The 23,164-nt window shown below is 31.5% G+C and overlaps 1 protein-coding gene across 1 annotated transcript; it reads right to left on the reverse strand.

Annotated features, from left to right (window-relative positions):
* On the reverse strand, window positions 14,174–15,263 carry LOC109335518. The gene is made up of 4 exons (XM_019571652.1): window positions 15,135–15,263; window positions 14,499–14,619; window positions 14,270–14,440; window positions 14,174–14,182 (listed from the first exon to the last, which is right to left on the reverse strand). Exons 1-4 carry the CDS (start codon window positions 15,215–15,217, stop codon window positions 14,174–14,176), a joined length of 384 nt encoding a protein of 127 aa, XP_019427197.1. The 5' UTR covers window positions 15,218–15,263.

The raw sequence follows: 23,164 nt of genomic DNA on the forward strand, positions 1-23,164 counted from the left end.
TGTCAAGAAGATATTGGTTTGTCATCATAAAAAAGGGGGAGATTGTGAAGAAGATCTTGCTCCTGACCTTGGCACGGTTTTGATGAAGACACCAACATCACCAAAAAGAACAAAAGGAAGATGACTTATGAAGACAAATGAAGATAAAGCTTCAAGACATTAGATTAAGTCTTTGTAAGTACTTCTATCCTAAACTCTTAAGTATACAAGTATAATTGCTCAAAACATTTTTCAAAAATAGTGTGTAACAGGTTACTTCATTGAGTAACAGGTTACATGTGTGAGAAAAGAGTTATCCAACTGAAAAACTGATTTTTGAAAGCTGAGTAACCCATTACTCAAAGTGAGTAATCGATTACTCAAAATAAATTTTAAGTATCTGTTGGACAGAGAGTTTGAGTAACCGATTACTCAAAGTGAGTAACCAATTACTCAATGTAAAATTCAAATTTCAAGTGGACAGAAAGTTTGAGTAACCCATTACTCAAATGAGTAACCCATTACTGAGAGCTGTTGGAAGTGTTTTTCAGATTTCAAAGTGAAAGGTTTTCACTCCAAACGAAATCTCTACACTCCAAACAACTCATACACTTTCAGAAACCTTCAAAGGGTGTTTGTAAACTCTATATAAAGGCTCTAAACTCTCACACAAAAAGACACACAATTTTCATACAATTTTCTCTCAACTCTCAAAACCTCTCACACTTTTTCTTAGAATTTATCTTTGAACTTTTTGCAACTTGTTCTTAAACTTTCAAGTTAACTTTGCAAAGTTGCTTCAAGTGTTTCAAAGACTTTTACAAAGAGCATTATATACTTCTATATAGATATTTAGAGTTTGGATTGCAAGTTACATAAGTTTCATACTTGTAAAGGCAATCTGCCATAGTTGAATATTCTTCATTGTTGTAAAAGAATTATTTCTTTCACGGGGTGTGAAGAGAAAGGGGAATAGATTCACTTGGAAAGGTGTTTTCCAAGGGTATAAGAATTAGGGAGTGTGTAAGGTACATAGAGATCTCGGGGTGAGATATTGTAATTACAACTCATAATTCTTAGTGGAAAATCTCTTGTATGGCAAGAGTACTGGATGTAGCCTTCGGTGGACAAGAAGGTGAACCAGTATAAAACTACTTGTGTACTCTCTTCTCCTTATCTCTTTCATTTTATTTCCTATTATTTTCTGCATATTGTTCCGCTGCACTTTAACTTTGATTTTGCAGAAAAAACGGCCATTATTTTAAGACAACTAATTCACCCCCCCCCCTCTTAGTTGCACTCTGATACTTACAGTTAATTGTTTAGAAGTTCCACAAAAGTACAAAGGTGCTGACTGACTTTGATGTAGAGTGTTAAATGGGCATTGGCTTTGATACAAGTTGTAACACGAGCATTGAGAGAGATGCAGGGGTGTGGCATGGGCATTGGCTTGGATGCAAAGATGTGACATAGACATTAGTTAGCATTAATGCAAGATGTGTGTTGTGGATATACTCCTTATGGTGGAGTATGATAGTTCTTTTGAACTAGGATTGTCGGAGTAGACAATGATGGTAGCGGTTGAGGCTTTCCAAGGAAGATCCAAGGTTCAGTTTGACTGAATATTGAAGATGATGATTGTTGTGAACTTTTGTGGAGGTTCCAATATATCGAAAGACTTCCTAGCAATAGGTGGCTAGGCGACATGTTCCATTTGATGGTGGTACGGGAAGCTGCACTACAAGTATGGAGAGCTAGGCTCTTGGTAACATCATCAAGGATACTCAAAAGGTCTATGTTGTAGGAATGCAATTAAAGAGAATTAGACATTGAACAAGATGGAGTCATATATTCGCTAAGGTGGAGATTCTTGTGTAGATTTCCTAAGGAGCGAGATATTCGTCTATTTCAATCAAGGTGGAGATTGTTGGGGATATTTGAAATATGTTATTATATGAAGTCCCATATTGCCTAGATGTTATATATTGGACTCAAGTTCCTTGTTATAATTTGCACTAGATATAAGCACCAAATAGAAACACCCCATGGGTAGGTGGGCCCATAGGTGTGTTAGGGTTTGTAATCTTTATTCTCTAATAATGTCTTGGTAGCCGCTCAACGCTCGTGGGGACATAGGCACAATTGGTTGAACCCTGTTAACAAATTCTCTTGTTTCTTCTCTTCTATTTATGTATATTATTTGATTGCTTGTGGCCAACATTGCACAACGACCACTTCCGCGACATCAACTATAAGTACTTGTAAGAGATTGAAAAAGAAGATTGAACTTCTCCTTTAACTCAAGTATATCGTAATTGAGTTCTTCATATATGAGACTGTTTCCTAATTGCCTTGTCAATATTTCTTTCTTTTTTTGGTTTCCCACAGGTATCCTCGCACTAGAGGCAATCTTGTTTGAGCCAGAAACATCCATAGGTATGTGGGGCTAACTCTCCAAGCAGATACTTTTTCCATCAGATAACCACGTCCATGTTTCTTCCTAAACTTGATCTGACTTATTCATAGAGATAGATAAAAGCATTGTGACAAATAATTTCCTTAAGTAGAATCCAGAACCTCAATCCTTTGCTTCTCTTAAAGCTTCAATATATTCTCTATCATCCTTGAATAAGCCCATTGTAAAACATGTATCCATATATGTAGAATACTGAACATTTGAAATTGTTCTAATATCTTCATAACTTGTTGCTTCCTTAATCACCATCAACATCATCCTAAGATAGTGCTCACCAGTGCATGGAGGAACCCAAATTAGTCTACCAATTGTATAACCTGATTTTCGTGGCTTCCAACATCGACTTCTTTTGACATAAACAAATTTGGAGACAAATTGAGCGTAACATAAATTTCGACCTTCTGGATATTGTTTGTTTGCTTCCATCCAAGATGTAAACATAGTCTTTAATACTGTTGGTATTGAAAGTATATCATCAATATCCTCATGATCATTGTAACACCCCAACCTTGACATACGACTAGCTTAATGGTAGTGACTCAAGGGTATAGTAACTATTTATCCCTGAGGTCACGGGTTCGAGTCGCGGTAGGCTCCCCCTGTAGGGGAATAAAATACTGCAGGGGGTATTTAAGCTTGGGGATGGCACGCTTAGTGTATTATGGGTCTGGGAGGTCACATGTCAAGGTCGGGGTGTTACAAAAAAAGGCGCCTTTTTTTGTGTAACATACTAGTTCTGACATGCGACCTCTCAGGCCCATGAATATTGGAAAGCCAAATAACTTGCTTATAATTCATCAATTCTCTTCAACTGGCTACTTCGTGTCTCCATAATTATATCCCTTTGTGATATTGAGTCAATATCTCCAACTATTAATGCAACAACTTCAGAAACTGTCGGTAAGTTATTTATTCTACCATCTGAATTCCTTTCAGAAATTAGTTTTAACTTCATGTTTGGAATAACACCATCTTTTAATCTTTCCCTTGCCATGTTAAAAGACTTTGCATGGACATTGTTCTCATCTAACATCTTTGATAAATGCATAACTACTTGTGAGTCAATCTTGTGATTCCTATGATAATGAATTGTACAACAACACAATAATGAGTAATAGGATAGAAACAATTATTAAAAAATAATTTACTATATAATATTTTTTTACCTTATTCCGTCCATTCTGTTTTCAATTTCATGATCTGTATCATAAATATATAGTTGTGCAAACTTTGGAGATTAACTAAGCATAGACAACATGCTACCAATGTAATGAGAAGGTTGTCCTTGTATCCTGATAGTTGGTGGACCTCTACCATTATTGATAGATTTATCAATTTTTGCTCCAAAAGATGTAAATGCAAAATCATGTTATACAAACCAATATTATTTTGATAATTAAGGCTATTAGTTGAATCTATATCAAAAAGGAGATGTTGAAGAAGTGGAGGATGAGCTTTTAGTAATGGTATTTGTAATCGACTATCACCACAACATAATTCATACTTAGGTGTTGTAGTATTTCTATGTTTATGTTTTCTTTCTTGATACCACATACAGGCTCCACAATGTTCGCATTCAATATTAGGATCACCGAGATCAAAATAATCTATAAGGACAATATTAAAGTTAAGGTCTTTACTAAGTATATTATATGAATATATATATATATATATATATATATATATATATATTAAAGAACCTTGTCTTTTGTCATATATTGATGGCCTAGCAAAATTGTAAACATGGTCTTCATCTTCTGAATACATTCAACATTTACCTCTACTAAAAATGAGGAATAAACTTTATTAGTGGATCTTCTATATCATTATCTAACTTTTAAAATAAGATAAATAATGCTTAAATATCAACTGAATACCTTCCATGTAAAAATCAAAGTTGTAATCATCTTCATTCATTTGATGACGAAGATGGTCAGTGTAGCTTTGACTTGATGGATGAGGGGAGACATTTTCTTTAGTATTTGCACTAATGTTGTTTGTTTCTTCCTCATGCATGCTACCATATCTATCCATTAGATTTATGCCTAATGATTGTTTGATTTTTGCTAGTATTTTCATGAATGGTACTTGGTTGGATATGAATTGTAGAACTTTAGGATGGATGATTGTTGAAGAAAGGACAACTCTGATTTATTTCTTTGTCACAATTTAATAAAATTTGTGATAGAGGTGTTCTACTCATTTGTATTTGTGTTGAATTTTGTTTTTGTGAATCAATTAAAGCAGATTGAATTCTTGGTCTTGCATAATTTATACCCTTATATTATCACGTAACGTACACTTTCTTTTATTTAGTGTAATTGTAGAACAAAGATTCACATTATTAGAATCCATATATGATAAAATAAGTAATTAGAATTAGAATTGTTAGTGAGTAATTGCTATGACTGATAACAAAAAAGTAATAACATTTGAAGATAGAAAATTTATATTAAATAAATAGCCCATAACAATTTGAAAGCCATGAAAAGAATTGGTAACAGACATTAAAAAAACAGTCCAAGATATTGTCGGCATAATGGTCCATAACAATTTAAAGAGCTTGACAACACTTATTGAAAATACCTCAATCATGAACCTATGTTGTTAAAATATGATTGTAAAAACAGTCACAATATTTAACATGCAAAGTGTTGATATGAATAACAAAAAAAATTATAATTTAACGCAACTTATCAGGCTTGCATTCATAACATTCAAAAGCAGAAAAATTATATTATGTGAGGGTATATTTCTATTACTCAATTACTTATTTCGTGCAATTGTAGAATAAAGATTAACATTATTAGAGTTCATATATGATAAAATAAGTAATTAGAAATGTTAGTGAGTAATTACTATGATTGATAATAACTAAGTAATAAAAATGGAAAATGTAAAAATCATATTAAAAAAGCAGTCCACAACAATTTGAAAGCCATGAAAGCAATTGCTAACTCACACTAAAAAATAGTCAAGAAGATGTTGTTGGTATAACAGTCCATGACAATTTAAAGAACACGACAACAATTATAGTTATAGTAATTAACTCAATCATGAACCTATCTTATTAACAGATGATCGTAAAAACAGTCACAATATTTAACATGTAAAGTGCCGATATGAATAAGAAAAACATAACTTAACTCAACTTATCTGGAAAATATATAACTTAACACAACTTATCTGGCTTGGGTTCATGACATCCAAAAACAGAGAAATTATATTGAAGATGATATTTCTATTACACAATTACTTATAGTAGGTGACTTCAACAACAACTCATTTAATATGAGAAATGCATACAATATTTAATGTAAAAGGTGAAGCAAAGGTATTACTCCAAAAAAACCTGTGAAGGTCATTTTGCAGATGTGATTTATTAAGTAATTTTTAAGTATTTTTCTGACTAATTACAAAGTTATGACATATGAAGTAACACTCATTATGGGATAATATATATGCACCCTAGATAGAGTCATGCTCATAATATAAAATGCAAAAAGAAAAAGAAGTAATGAACCATGAAACACAAAAAAGGAGGTACATTACCGAGAACTTGGACTTTAATATTTCAGACATAAAGAAAAGTGGTTTATAAAGTATTAGAATATGATAAATCAAAGAAAAAATAAAAAAGAAGAGATGAGTCTGTAACATGCTTTAGAGCAGATATGAGTATATACAGAAAAAGAAGAAGATATGATAAGGAGATATAGATTGTTACCTGAGAAGGTATTTTGGTTGAGTGAGATGGTGTTGGATAATGAAAACCTAAGTTGGTGTGGTTGTTGCGAATGAGAATATGGAGAAAATGATAAAAAAGTAACATGTGTTGTAGAGGTACTTTTTGAAATGTTTATTTAGTTTATGTTTTCAAAATATTTGTCCTCTATGCAACAACGTGCTAGAAAAGTTAGTATAATATTATAAAATAATGGTAAATCTTTGTTGGTTTGTGTACTGAGGAAAGTTTAGTTAGTGCAGTGAAGAAAATTTGTTCAATATTAGTTGACTTATAACTTTTTGGATGCTAGCTATTTTGGCTAAGTATAATATTTTTTCTTCCTGAACAATAGCTATTTTGGATAAGGTTGTTCGTTGTAAACTAATAGTTAGAAATAACATCATTTTAGTGGATTACCTTGTTCATTTTAAAATTTTCAATACATTGTATCTTCAAATGTTACTTATAATAGAATACTTAGGTGAATGTCTATTGCAAAACAAATAATCCAAACATATTGTGTACATTTTCAAATACAGGACGATAAATAAAACAGTTAATGCATCTGTCATTTTTTGTGTGTTTGAAGTTTAATGTTTAGTAAATTCAAGACAAAGTGAAGTGGAATAAATGTAACTCATCCTTTTATGTTTTTTATTGAAATAATTAACAGATTGTTATAGTAGCTGACTATAATATACTCATTCGCTTAATGTTCTTCATAGGCCTTGTGAAGCAATATGTGGCATTAGAAAGTGTTGCATATAAGTATGTTATCCATAAGCCTTGTTTCAGTTATCCGTTACTATAGTTCACGTACTTATTAGTATTGCTAGTAAACAAAAACTTTATCATATCAGTCATAGATGACATTATGAATGTGCTTTTTAAGTTATAATATTAAAACAAATGAAACTTAATAGATATGGATAACTACTTTAAGATTATAATATAAATAACTACTTCAGCTTCTAATTAAAAGATATTATGATTGTCACAAATAGGTTGTCCAAAACATAGAGAGGGTAAGGTAGTTGGTAAATGATTTGTGCTAATGGGTTTTCATGTCAACGAGATGAGGTAACAAAAAATTATCCCACAGAAGTTCATATCATAAAATATGCATCACACTTGTGATGCAACAAAATAGGTTGTTTGTAAATGGTTACATAGAGCTTGTTATACTAATATCAAAACTCATTTGGTCTTGATATGCTTTGTCACCTTTGAAGATGACAATTGAATGGAATAATAAGCAAGACTTTGAAGCAGATTCAAATCTAAATCAAGCAACAACCTCTTAGCTGGAGTTACAACTTGAAGGTGGTCTAGATCATGATCAACAGTAATAGATAAAGACTAACCATGAAAGTTCCAAATTTAAATATATAAGAGTTAATAGAGGAATTACCTTTGCAATGTAAATTAGTTAAAAACATGTTATTTTTGTTAGCTATTTCCTCATGATTGGTGAAATACAAACCCTAGGATCTTGAATATCATGATTCTCACACACATACACACACACATATATATATATATATAACAAAGATACAATGTTATACTTGAATCCATGTTATTTGATCTACTCATTTGATATACCTTTTGAGAGAGTTTTGGTATGATGTCATACATCAACCAAATCCTGAATTCTTTTTGGGACTTTCGTTTTCTCTCTGATAAGGAGAGGTGAAAACTATTTGTAGTGTCTTGGAGACCATAATCGTTCCTTATGTGTTAACTTATAGAGTTCCCATTATCCCCTATAGATCAACCATTTGGGTATCTACTCATTAAGCTCATATATGTTATCAATTTTAGAAGTCCTATGGGTTGTCAGAAATTAGATAACTTGTTTTGTAACCCCAAAATAAATTGTCAATATAATTGTATTAAATATATGATGCACGCCTTAATTAGAAATTATGATTTTCTAACAATCTCCCACTTGGGTTTCATATTTTTCCTGAAACAATTATATCACATATTATTTAGGCGAACACATGTATGCTATTTATATTTAGACTTCTCCTTAATATAATTTGGTTCATCTTATATATCAAATATGGAACCACCGCGACCTTCATCACATTCAAACGTGACTCAACCATGATGATCACCATACCAATATACTAAATGGCATAGATCAAATATGGATGAGTAGAATGGAAATTTCATGCAATGTGATCTTAAACATGTCTATTTTCAACTAGTCCTTCTTTATTTTTTAGTGAGATCAATCCAAAGTCTTTAATTGCAACACAATAGTTATAATACACACGTTCAAATTAAAACAATAAATCATCAACTTTATTATACATAAAATTATATATGACGTCCAAAGTATATCATAAAACATATAGACTCTCACTGAACTAAAGTATCCTAAGAAGCAATACTCATATGAAAATTTGTCTATTTTGAATACTTTTTTTAACAACCATAAACTTGATGTCAATAAATTTTGATTTTGTAGAACTCCTATTATTGTTGGAGTAAAGAACCGCAAAATTTTGTCAAAATAAATTCTTAGTGGTCTTTCAATACCATCAACCACATGTAAGCCAGTGACAAAATTCTGCAACCATGTATGAAGGAGCTATGAGCGTCTATTTAGAAGACTTCCAAAAGATAACATCTCCAACCAACATTAACACATATCCAGAGGTGGAGTGTCTACTATCTAGACATCTAGCAAAATCAGAGTAAGAGTATCCAATGATCTCTAAATTCTCAGACCTTCGATAAGTGAAGATGTACTCCATTGTTCTCTTTAAGTAACACATAACACAGTTGACTTCCTTCCAATGATGCATTACAGGATTGCTCAAATATCTTCCCAAAACTCCCATGACAAACGTCATGTCGGGACATGTGCAAACTTGAGCATACATTAGACTTCCTACTACAGATGTATAAAGAATCTTTTGCATCTCGTATCTTTCAAGGTCATTTTAGGGCACTGTTCGAGACTAAATTTGTCTCCCCTAAATATAGGGGTATCCCCTGGTTTATTGTCTTTCATGTCAAATCTATATAGGACTTTATCTATATAGCTTTCTTGTGACAACCTTAGGATACCTTGAGAGCGATCTCTCAGTATCTGAATACCTAATACAAAAGAAGCTTCCAAGAGATCTTTCATTTCGAAATTCTCTGTTAGAAATCTCTTGGTCTCATGCATAATCCCATATCACTACTAGCAAGCAGTATATCATCGACATATAATACTAGAAATATAAATTTACTCCCACTGAACCTAAGGTATACACAATCATCAACTTTATTTGCCTCAAAACCATACGAGGTAATAACTTGATGAAACTTGTGATTCCATTGACGAGAAGCTTGTTTAAGGCCATAGATGAATTTCTTTAATTTGCATACCATTGACTTTGAGCATACTGACATAAAGTTTTTTGGTTGCACCATACCGGTCGTTTCTTTAATGTCACCATTTAGAAACGCAGTCTTAACATCCATCTGATATAGCTCTAAATTAAAATGAGCTACTAGTGCCAACATTATTCTAAAAGGATCCTCCGAAGATACTAGAGTGAAAGTTTCTTTATAATCAATGTCTTCTTTTTGAGTGTAGCCTTTAGCAACTAGACGAGCTTCATATATATCATTATTACCCTTCAAATCTCTCTTGGTTTTAAATATCCATTTGCAACCAATAGGTTTCACACATTCAGGTAATTCGACAAGATCCTAAACGTCATTATCATGCATAGACTTCATCTCATCCTTCATGGCATCGATCCACTTTTGAGAGTTAGAACTTTCATGGTTTGACAGAAGTTCAATGGGTCATCTTCTGTTAACCCGATGTCATCCTCATGTTCTTGAAGAAACACAATATAATCATGAGGAATTCCACTTCTCCTCTCTCCAGTGGATCTCCTTAATGACACTTCTACTTGTTGAGGTTATTGAATTTGTTCTATAGGTACTTGAGGGAGAACCTCATTGTTGTCTTGTTCAAGAATATTGTCGGGAACAATATTCTGGACATTATCTTCTATTACCAAAGTTGTTCCTTAGATGGTAATAGGTACAAGAAATTTTTTACCATTAGCGACGGGTTATTCCTCAAATACAACATTCTTTATGTTCTCTTCCTCCCAAAATCAATTTCCTCAAGAAATCTTGCATTTCCCACCTCAAAAAAGTCTTGAAGTGGGATCATAAAATTTATAACCCCGAGAGTGTTCAACATCACCAACAAAATAACAGCTAGCAGTTCTTGAGTCCAGTTTCCTTTAATGCGGCCTATAAGGTCGCGCCTCAGCCAGAAAACCCCAAATGTACAATTGTTTTAAGCTTGGTCTTTTATTACTCCAAATCTCATATGGGGTTTTGTTAACTGTTTTACTTGGCACCTTATTAAGGATGTAAACTATGGTCTTCAAAGCTCCCCCAAATAGACTCTGGTAAGGAAGAATGACTAATCATACTTCTTACCATATCCTTAAGAATTCGGTTTAATCGCTCAATAACACCCTTCATTTTAGGTTTGCCTAGCATAGTGTATTGTAGAAAAATTCCATATTCTCTAAGGAAAAACACAAATAGCCCTTTCACAACATCCTTATTGTTTTTTCTTTTTTTATTCTGAGAGGTCATAGTCAAACGAGCACTTCTAGTCTTATATCTCTGTAGTCTCTCTTTCTCTTGCACACAGTGAGATATGAACTCATTGAGAGACCATTTGTCATTCTGAGTGTTATATCTCTCTTTGAATGATCCAAAGTGTACAGGAAGGGAGATCAAAACCAAGTGCACGAGCAAGTCATTACCAAGCTCTAACTTAAGTGACTATAGTTTTATTGCGAGATTAGAATCTCCATAATATACTCCCTTATGTTTTCTTTGCCTTTATACTTCATGGAGATGAGTTTAGCCAAAAAAAGCTACTTGTCTCCGCCTTTTAATTTTTTGGCATAATATGGCTCTATTTCTTCAAGGAACTTTTTTGCACTCTGACCCTTAGAGATAGAGCACCGAAATATTTATGGAATAGAGCATTTCATGATCGTTAGACACATTCGGTTAAAGTGTTCTGATTTCTCAATTTTAACCTCATTGAGGATTTCCGGAGTATAAATGGATTTCTCCACCTGAAGTGTCATATCTAAATCCATACAGCCGAGAATAATTTCTACGGCTTCCTTATAGCCCTTAAAGTTTTCCCATTCAACAATGAGATGTTCTTAATTTGAGTAGAAATATTTGTAGCACTAGTAAAAGAACAGAACAAATTGCAATCTTATTGCAATTAAATTCACATTCAACTTTAATACTTAAATTCAAATGATGATGGGGCACATCACGAGTTACCTAACACAACATTAATATTCAGTCTTTAGATAAAATATTAACTTGTAAGTGGTACACTCAATATAGTAATCAAACATTGACAATCAATCTTATCAAACAATAAGCCTTTCTTTTGACCGACTTATTATTCTCATAGAAAGCCATATGATTATCACATATTTATTACTACAAATATATGTGTAATTTAGGCCAAATAATAATCTTCCTTGGAGCTGATCATTATTCGCATAAAATGCAAACATATAATTGTCTTGCTATTTCATATCAATCACTAATGATACTCTTGTTTGTAATGATCAAACATTGATCATAATACATGTCAAATAATAAACTATTCTTTGGACTGATTTATCATTCACATATAACCTTATAATAATCACATGTTTATCGCCAATTAATACCCGCATGGATACATATATGCACTAGTATTTGACATTTATTATAAACAATTCACAGAAAAGTTGTCATTTTGGCGACTTCTTATTTAATAAGTTCACTTAAAATGTCAAACAATTTTATTTTCCAAAAGAAAAAAACCATTTATTTAAGTTTGATCAACACTTAATTCAAAATATATATCATTTATATCCACATATAAATACATATATTCACTATAGCCTATTGGTAGCATTGCATCATTTTCATCACAAGGATCTGTGTTTCGAATTCTAGTGATGGTCCTTTTGAATTTTTTATTAAAAATATATTACCATTTTATACCTGACCAAACGGAAACAATGTTTCAACAATAGCAACCACTTAACAATGCAATCAGACACCAACCAATGCAACAAACCATAAGTGTTGCAACTATTTAAACAAACAAGTCAAATAATATATATAAAACAAGACATATTCACATAATATATTCATCACAAGATACCTAACACAACATCAATTTCTAGTCTTTGGACAGAGAAATTAATTTGTAAGTGGTACTCTCATCGTAATGATCAAATATTAACAATTACTTCTGTCAAACATTAGTCTTTCTTTGGATCGACTATTATTCACATGAAAAAAACTTTATAATTGTTACTTATTTGTCATCACATATATGTTATTACTTAGCCAAATTGTGTCTTCCTTTAGGTCGAACACAATTCGCATAAATAATTTCATACTCATATGTGTAATTTTAATCAATTTCCATAATAGAAGTTACTTTGACAACATATAGCATCAATTAATTCAAAAATAATTACTAGACAAAAGGAAGACAATATGGGTCCATTATAAAAAATTATGATATTGGAATTAAAACCTTCAGATTTGATATCTTTTATGATTAACAAATTTAATCCAACAATACAATTCCAAATCAAAAAATAATATATTACATATATCAACACATAAAAATGGATGCAATATTAATCAAACACAAAGTAGATATAGAGTGACAAGCATAAAAAGAAATATTTAAATCATTATCAAAATTTCCAAATTGAATATGATCATGCATATCTTAAAACATATATGTAACAATATATATATACACACTTTCACACACTAACATAGTAAAGTATATATAATTTTAAGCATTAACCGTAACCATTATATATGTAAATATGTATATATATTAATTTTGATCTATAATTCCAGATATCACAACATCCTCAAGCTGGAAACAATTACATATGTAAATATGTATATTTTAATTCACAATATATATAAGGTCGTGAATTCCAGATTGTATATGTATTAAATAAAAACACATCTTAACACATATATACTTTATACATATACTTTAACAAATTGTAAAATTGTAAAGTGACAAAAGTCAATGTCCAACAGTAAGGCATTTGTGAACATATAATAAACATATTGCATAATAGAGTCATAATAGTTAATGCAATGTCCATGCACATATTTGAATATATACTTCAACACATGTTGCAAGGATTCATAATAGAAATTACTTATAATTCAAATAAGCGGAAGCGGATAAAAGTTATTCTCGTTATTCCTAAATATCCAATTTTCATAACCAATAACATAAGCAAAAAAATCCTCAAATTTTAAAATTAGGGTTCATAAAAAATTGGGGAAAACGCATCTTTAATGGAGAACCATAAAAAACAGAACCTAAAGCTCTTATACCACTTTTTAGCTATTTCCTAATGATTGGTGAAATATCAATCTTATGATTTCGAATATCATGATTCTCACATATATATATATAGATATATATATAAAATAAATGTACATTGTCATACCTGAATCCATGTTCTCTGGTCTACTCTTTTGATATATATTTTGAGAGAGTTTTGGTATGATGATTTTCCTCAATCAAATCTTGAATTCCTTTTGGGACCTCCGTTTTCTCACTGATGAAGAAATGTGAAAATTATTTATGATTTGGTGTCTTGAAGACCATAGTCGTTCCTTATTTGTTAACTTATAGGGTTCTCATTATCCCGTGTAGGTCAACCATTTAGGTATTCACTCATTAAGCTCATATCTATTATGAATTTTAGAAGTCCTATGAGTTGTCAGAAATTAGATCACTTGTTTTATAACCCCAAAATAAATAGTCAATATAATTGTATTAAATATATGATGCCCTCCTTAATTACAAATTATGAATTTCTAACAATTTTCACTCACAGTTTCGATTTGAACAGAATCATTAACATCAGACTTCCTTTTCATGTCATCTGAAATTGTGGGTTGTTCAAAAGAAAACAAAATCATGTAATAAACATATTTTGAATTGATAATAAAAGATGGTTAAGATGAGCTACCCCATTAACTAGAATTTGATCTAGAACAAATTTTATCAAATCTTGATCTTTAGATATTATTATAACAGAGGATTGATGGTATGATGGTTGTACTTTGACCCTAAGAGCCATTATCTGTGCCAACAACATGTCAAGTGTTAAAGGGAATGTCTTAGGATCATCTTCACCTTTCTAAATATACATAGGATCATATGAACTATTGTGAATGAATATATAAATATAAACTTACTGCAAGCATTTGGCTTCTGAGCTCACACGCAGAGACACCAATAATATCAACACATTGGCGATCCCAAAATACGAACCTTCCATTACCATGTTCGTGAACAACCTTAATGTCAAGCTTGTACCTAACATAAGATAAAGTGCATAACGATAAGGTACTGGATGTGGTTCTCATTAAGGGAAAGTAATATATCTCAACAATGGAGGAATAATTCATATAATAATAAACTATATTGTTTTCCTGAACAGGATATTTACACACACGGAGCTAAGACACAATATTAAGAGGTTAATGATAAGTCTATACTTATTTTTTTCCAAATAGGAAACCCAAACACTTTGACTAATCTTCTACCCATATCATCAATCAATATTTTCCTAAGGATTGGAGGTTATCTAACAATAAAGGTCCTGCAATTTAGTTTATTTACAACTAAAATAATATTTTATAATTGGAGATAGAACTAATTGCATTATGACTACTCTTTGAATTCGAATATTTAAAAGAAGAACCCTTTGAATTTGAATATGTTCAGCATTTGGAAAATAAAATGCATAAGGATAAGGTACAGGATGTGTTTCTCATTAAGGGAAAGTAATATATCTCAATAAACAATTTTATATTAGAGAAAAGTATTACCTTGGGTTAGAATTCATATTATAGGTTTCACACTTGCAGGTAAAGGAACCATCTTTAACATCAGCTTTTTTCGTACATTTCATACAACCATTATTGTATCATCCTTGTTTACCAACAACCAACATAATCGTTGTTCCAACAGTTACACAAGTTACTTCCTGTAAAATTTAAAACATATATTTAGAGACACTACACCATAATTGATATTTAACAACACCCACTTAACAATGCTTATGTGTTGAACGCTGTTAAATATAAGGCAGAAGAGAATTAATAGAACTTGTTGAAGAAAGTATTGTTAAAGGTGTTATCATTTGTTATCTTTAATAACGCTTATTGAAGCAAGCACTGTTAAAAGTCATACTTCATATATTTAACAGCACTTCTTCAATAAGCATTATTAAAGGTGTTATCTTTAACAACGCTTATTGAAGAAAATGTTGTTAAATGTGTTATCTTTAATAGTGCTTATTGAAGCAAACACTGTTAAAGGTCATATTTCATATATTTAACAACACTTCTTCAATAAGCGTTGTTAAATGTGTTATCTTTAACAATGCTTATTGAAGTAAGCGTTGTTAAAGGTCATACCTCTAATGCTTGTTTTAGTGAGCGGAAATCTTTTCAAATTCATAAACAAAACCTCACACAATAATACGTATCACTTAGTTTATTATTTCTCCTACTTTTCTTCTTCTTCTTCTCCATAACTTACTTTTTTTTCTCTTTTGTTTTTAGTTTCTCGCTTCAAGCAAGTTATCGATTTTTGTTTTTTCTCTTCAAGCATAAGATAAATCGTTATCTTATTTTAGCTCATTTATTTCTCTCTTCACTAATAGTGTGATCTTTATTTGTTGTGAAGTTATGCAGCTATGGTGAAGTTATCGATTTTTTGTTTTTCTTTTCAAGCATAAGGTAAATCGTTATCTTATTTTAGCTCATTTATTTCTCTCTTCACTAATAGTGTGATCTTTATTTGTTGTGAAGTCATGTAGCTATGGTGTTCTAGGTTTTTGGCTATGGTGAACATTGGAGGAGAAAGAATGAACAATTTCCGTAAGATCTCATTACTCAAATGTTATTTTATAATATTGGAATTTGTTAAGGTTGAATGTAGTTGAAGTCGTTGGTGATTTAACAAATCTATTGTAAATGTGGTAGAGTTGGTCATGTTTGTCATGTGTTTGATAGAATGTCTAGGAGAGATGTTGTCTAATTTAGAAAATAGACATTTAACAATACTTGCTTCAGTGAGCGCTATTAAATGTCTACTTTCTACAGCGCTATAAAAAGCGTTCTTGAATATAATTTTATGTACTACTGCGCTCACATGGAAAGCGCCACAAAAACACTGTTAAATGACAATTTTAAGCGTTGTTGTTTTGCTATTCTAGCATAGTGAGAACATATACATTATAACAAAGGTAATAAATAGCTCTCTGAAAATTATAAAGTACATCATGTGATGTAAGAGCAAAAATCTCATAGATATTTTTGATCTCTGCTTTATACATAAATCTATCATAATCATATAAGTTAGAATATTGTCATAACTGGTTGTTACCTTGGCTCAATGAGTTACATGATAGAGTCAAAGTAGAAAAACTTCAACAACACAATTATAAAAGTTTATTGGCACCAGATTATAGGTGGATATAATGGAATTTAAATAATTATGGTACATTGCTCTATACTTCTGAATATCACTTATCTCTTCATCTATCAAAAGCTTTGATTCACACCTAGAATTGAAAACATTGGGTGGATACTTACCTATAAAACATATTAAATCAGTTAGAAAATGTAAACAAAGGTAAGATTAAATAATTACTAATTAATAAATTTCAAATTTAATTACAACCTTGACCTTCCTTGATTCTAGCATGTGTTAAGAGAATGATCATGGGTTCACCAATTAGCAAGGTGTTTTAATAGTTGAAAATTTTCATTGCATGCAATTCCTAAAGAGTACAACTAATGACATTGCCATTGTTGATAAACTAATAAACTTAGTCTATGAAGAAAAATGAAACTAATAAAACTCACCTTCAAAACTTAGGTTTCTAAACTTGACCTAAAATCTTTGAGACTAAAGATGATTTTCTTTAAATTTGCTTGTTCATGGGAGAAGATCATCTTATCAATAACTCTAATCATCTCTATATTAAAAGTAAGTAAACCACATCTTTATGCTATAATAATATCACACAACAAAATATAGCATTGAAATAACACATATATAGCAAGAATATGGACTAACCTAATCACTTGGAACCAGCAAATCATTTAGAATCATATTCAAAATCAGGGATTTCAGGAAAGTCTCTTTGTTTAAGTGTTCTACAAGTAGTGAATTGCATCCAGTAAAGATGGTCAGATGCCTTAAATTGCATATCATTGTGCATGACATTGAAATTGTGCAACACATGTGTTTGTACTCGACTAAATGTTCTCTCCATTCATAAAATTCATCATTTCTAACAGATATTTGTATTTTTGTCCCCTTAAATTGAATACACATGAGTATTTCATTAAAGAAAACTTCCTTATTCTAATACAAAAAATAGAACATATTGTTACCACTACAACATTTTTTACCTTTGGCAACGGTTGAAAACTGTGCTCAAAAGTCAGAAAATGCACATGAAAATCATGGCCAACATTTTTAAATGTGGTAGTCTGAGGCGTTGTCTTTTGTTTAGGCCTTAGACCTTTTACTTTTGGCAACACTCTTTTAAAAATTTTGTCTAATATTTAAATAGGCAATGGCTTATGTTCAATGTTAACAGTAACGGTTAAAAACTATGGTCTAAAAAGAAAGCAGAAAACTGTGGTCGTTGTTTTCATTAGCAACGATTTTGAAACCATTGCCATTTTGTTGTATAAAGGCAATGTTTAAAAACCATGGTCATTCGTGACCATCGTGTATATAGACAACAACTTCGAAAGTGTTCCCATTGTCTAAGTGGACAAGAAAATCGTTATTTTTGGTATTGTGTCCATTTTGGAAATATATAACTGTTGCATTTGTTGTATACAATCCTTAACTACTCTACATTTTTTCTAAATAAATTTGTTCATTTAGAATTTTAATTTTAAGAAAATCATTGTTTTTTAAATACTCTAAGAACAATAAATAATAAGAAATATGACTAAAAGTTTTTTAATGGATATGCATACCAATAATTAATTTAAAACATGAGTATTTGTTACTCTAAATTTGGTGAACCAAAATACAGACTTATGTTCTTGAAAGTGACAAAATCACTACAAAGACCAATCCACTACTAGTCATATCATATCTAGTTATATCTATTATTGTTTAACAAAATATGATTAGAATCTAAAATAGATAATCTTGATTCGTTCTCATCTATACTGCATGCGGCAAGTTGTCTTCCAAATGATTTTGCTGCAAATAGAGAAGTTATAATAATGTTAGCTTCTATTAATGAACATCAAGTTTTTCCAAAAATAAATATGATAAAGTAGTCATTTCCTTTGGAAATGTGACATGCACTGACATCGTAATCCTTTCTAGATTAATATTGATGTTAGTAGCAAGGTTCATGAAGCAATGTGTCAAACTCATATTTGATTATATTCAAAGTCAAAATATCAAAATCACTTAATATCTTAACAAGCTTTTCAACTATATGAAATTTGCAAAATTTTAAAAAAAGTGATTTATCATATGCGATGTGAGAATATGATGCGAACCTCCATGGGTGGTTTGCTTTCTCTGCCGATCGTTCTTGCCTGAAAATTAATATAACTCACGGAATAACACTTTTATATAATGGCCACATTTTGTGTCACGATTTTATGATAAATATGGGAGGCAAAGTATATGAATATGTATGGTTTAACGTAAGGCACAATCAATATATATTTTTGTATTTTTATTTTTATGTTTGGATAAAAGAAAATGGATAAGAATGAAGGTGGAGGCGCCACAAGCAAAGTAGCTTGATAAGTCAAGGAGGTTCGCCACAAGGAATGATCATTGACAAGAACAAGGTTAAGGCGTCACACCAATGGTGATAAGCCTATGAACGCCACAAAAACTAGTCTTGATAAGTTCTAAGTTAGGAACAATGCGCAACTAAAGAGGAATTAATCCAAACAACATTCAACTTGATTCATTCATCATGAATGGAATACATAAATAGGGAAATTTTGAATTGACTATGCCTAATTTGAAATTTGAAATTCTAATTAAAACATGTAATTAAATGGTTTTTAGTTGGAGTTTAATTAAAACATGTTATACCCTTAATGAACCATTCAGAAATAAAAGAAGCATTCATAATTTTTTTGATCGGTAGAAATTGAATTTTAGAAAATTTACCTTTTCACCATAAAAGTTGAATCTACATCGTAGAGATTTTCCTTCAACATATCAACATCACCCACAGAAATATTTCCATTGGGATCAATATAAAAACCAATTTCTCTTAAAGGTAGAGGATCAGGTGGTTCTTCCTTAGAAAATAATTCACCAATTTCCTGAAAAAATTGCTTAACAAAGATTGACAATGGACTTCCATGAGAGGAGTTTGTAAATAAAAATTTCTCACAACGAGGTAGGTTCAAGACTTGTTTTGAAATCAAAATAATATCAAACCCACTTTTTTTGTAAAATAAATTTATTTGCTCTCCCCATCACCCTCATGAATTTTTCTCTCATCCTCAATAATAATTTTATTTGAATTTGTTTCCTCAATCTTTCCACTACTCTCATTTTCATGCTTTTTTCCACTCTTATTTTTTCTTCTTTTTCTAGCTTACTTTTATTCTCACACTCTTGTTTTTCACACACCCTTTCCTTTCTATCCTCCTCCATCTTTTCTCTCAACCTTTATTGATCTTCATTTACTTGCTTAGGAGATAATGGAGACAACACAACCTTTTGATTTTTGTGTAAAAATGTGAACTTGTTTGAAAAGCAATCATGCATGGTTCTTTCATCAAATTGTCATGGACGACCTAAAAGTATATGGCTGACCTCCATATGAGTCATATCACAAAGAACCACATCTTCATACTTCCCTATAGAAAAGGAAACTTCAACTTGTTCATTGACAATTATTTCTCCAACCTCACTTAACTATTGAAGCCGGTAAGGAGTGAGATGTGGTCTAGTCACAAGATTTAGCTTTGAGACTAATCTTGGACTAACCATATTGGTACAGCTGCCACTATCAATTATAAATAAGCATACCGTACCTTGGACCAAACATCTAGAATGAAAGATGTTGTCCCTTTGGTTGACATCATTTTCCATAACTTGATTTTCCGGAAGTTTCCTCACTAAGAAAGATTTACATGTGACATGACTCAGAACTTTCAAGCTAAACGTGGCTCTGATACCACTTGATGCGAACCTCCATGGGTGGTTTGCTTTCTCTGTCGATCGTTCTTGCCTGAAAATTAATTTAACTCACGGAATAACACTTTTATATAATGGCCACATTTTGTGTCACGATTGTATGATAAATATGGGAGGCAAAGTATATGAATATGTATGGTTTAACGTAAGGCACAATCAATATATATTTTGTATTTTTATTTTTATGTTTGGATATAAGAAAATGGATAAGAATGAAGGTAGAGGCGCCACAAGCAAAGTAGCTTGATAAGCCAAGGAGATTCGCCACAAGGAAGGATCCTTGACAAGAACAAGGTTAAGGCGCCACACCAATGGTGATAAGCCTATGAACGCCACAAGAACTAGTCTTGATAAGTTCTAAGTTAGGAGCAATGCTCAACTAAAGAGGAATTAATCCAAACAAAATTCAACTTGATTCATTCATCATGAATGGAATACATAAATAGGGAAATTCTAAATTGACTATGCCTAATTTGAAATTTGAAATCCTAATTAAAAAATGTAATTAAATGGTTTTTAGTTGGAGTTTAATGGCTGATTTGATTTGGCCATGTGTTGGCCGAAATCCCTTTGGTGCATTCAGCCGTGTGGCTATTTGAAATTGACAAATTGATTGTGCCTTATCTCTTGTTTGGCTGAATTGATTATGACGGATTAGATCTTGAAAAGGAAAGTTCATAATTGTTGAACTAATCTCTTGATCTTCATGTTTGGTCGTGAGTTTAAATTCAGACTTGAATGAGATGATTGGACTTTTATCCTTGACTTGAATGTCTTGAATGAGACATGATTACTTGCCTTTCTTGAATGATCCTTAACTTGAATGCCATGAATGAGACTTGATTACTTGTCTTTCTTAAAATAAGCTTGAACCAATTTGAAATGGTCATTCATTTGCTTTCAAATCCTTCATTTATTACTAGGCTGATTGGATTGATAGAAACTTACCTTATTAGACTCTCTCCATGCCAATTTGAAATTGGTCTATCAATATTGTCTCCTTGCTTAATTATTATGATGATTCCATATGATCTAGTTGTGCCCTCCTAGGACTTTACCACTTGCCACTATTGGACCATGTTATAAGGAATTAAAATAAATTCCCAACCCTCATTTTACATGATTTTAATAAAATACTTAGACAATAATTAAAATAAATCCTAAGACTACCCATGAGAATTATTCTCATTTATCCATGCAATAAAATAATAACTAAAAACTATCATAATTTCCTTCCAAGAATGTAGGTTCCAAGTGACTCTCCTACTTGTAAGATTGTCCTCTAGAATCATAGGTTGCACCCTTGGTTTATATCAGAATATATTTAAATTATATATTCAGAGATAGATTATAGTCTTAACCATATTACAACCATGATAGTAGAAATGAATAAGAAATTATCTTATCATTATTTGGAACATGTATCGATGTAGAAGTGCTTGGCGTTGATAACATTGTTACTAATGCCTCCACATCTACTCATGAGTTGTTTTGATTTATGACATTCCTTAGCAAAATTTGAAATTTTTGTTCCATTGATGACATTTTCTACTTATGTTTTGCCTCCATTTCCTCAATTTTATCATTTAACAATTTCAATTCTTCAGCATGTATTGTTACATTCAGCACAAGGACACAAAATTTATCCTCCTTGCGGTTTTCCATTGGTGTAAGCGTAATTCAGAAAAAACTCAACACCATCAATGTACTCCGAGCTATATGTAACACTACGAATTTTACTACCTTGAAAATATATGTTTTTATTAATTATATTTTCGAAAATGAATTTCTGGGAATTTTCGGTAAAGAATTAGACGAAACTCTATTTGAGTTTTAGTCTTGTAATTCTATTTCCAACTTGGTGGTAAATTTTCATGATTTTCGGAGACAGTCAGTTTCGTACCGCTGTCGAAGCCGAAACTCACCCGGTACGGCTCAAAAAGTGGTTTTTGAGTTCCTAACTCGGATTCGAATTCCGATCACGCCGTTGGCTTCGTAATCACATTTCGAGTCAAGATAGACCCTGAGCTGGTCCATAACTATTTTCTAAAATATTTTCACTCGGAATGCCGAAATTCGAAGTTCCAACCGTAAAGTAAAATAGGGCGATCATTTTTTGCTACTCAAGCATGGTTTTAATCACGCGCGTTTCGCCGAAGTCGTCGCGTCGCATGAGTCACTTCACAAAATCTACCTACTAAATCTTATAGATTTCACTCATTAATGCCTTGATTTACTACCCCTAAATCACTCAACAAATCATCTCACTCCACCACCATTAGACACATCACCTATGCTAATCTAAATCTACTTACCTTGCATTAAATTTTATGATTTGATGAAGGTGAGGCTCTCCTATAAATACCCCACTCCATTCTCTCATTTTTACACTAAATTTTCTATACAAACTAAGGTAGTTTTTTATGTTTCTTCTTCATCTTCTTCTCATACTTAATAGAAAGTTATGAGGTTTTATTATGTTGTTCATAAAGTAGAGTTTATATTTGTTCTTTAAGTATTTTATGAAGGCATAACTAAAGGGGATGATAATAAAATCAAGTGAACCTTTATGTAGTTTTTGACCTTTGTAAATCATGAAATTACTTCCTTGTTCTTAGATGGAAAAACTATATCTTTG

This window comes from Lupinus angustifolius, chromosome LG20 (assembly GCF_001865875.1).
Source record: "Lupinus angustifolius cultivar Tanjil chromosome LG20, LupAngTanjil_v1.0, whole genome shotgun sequence".
Taxonomy (NCBI): Eukaryota; Viridiplantae; Streptophyta; class Magnoliopsida; order Fabales; family Fabaceae; genus Lupinus; species Lupinus angustifolius.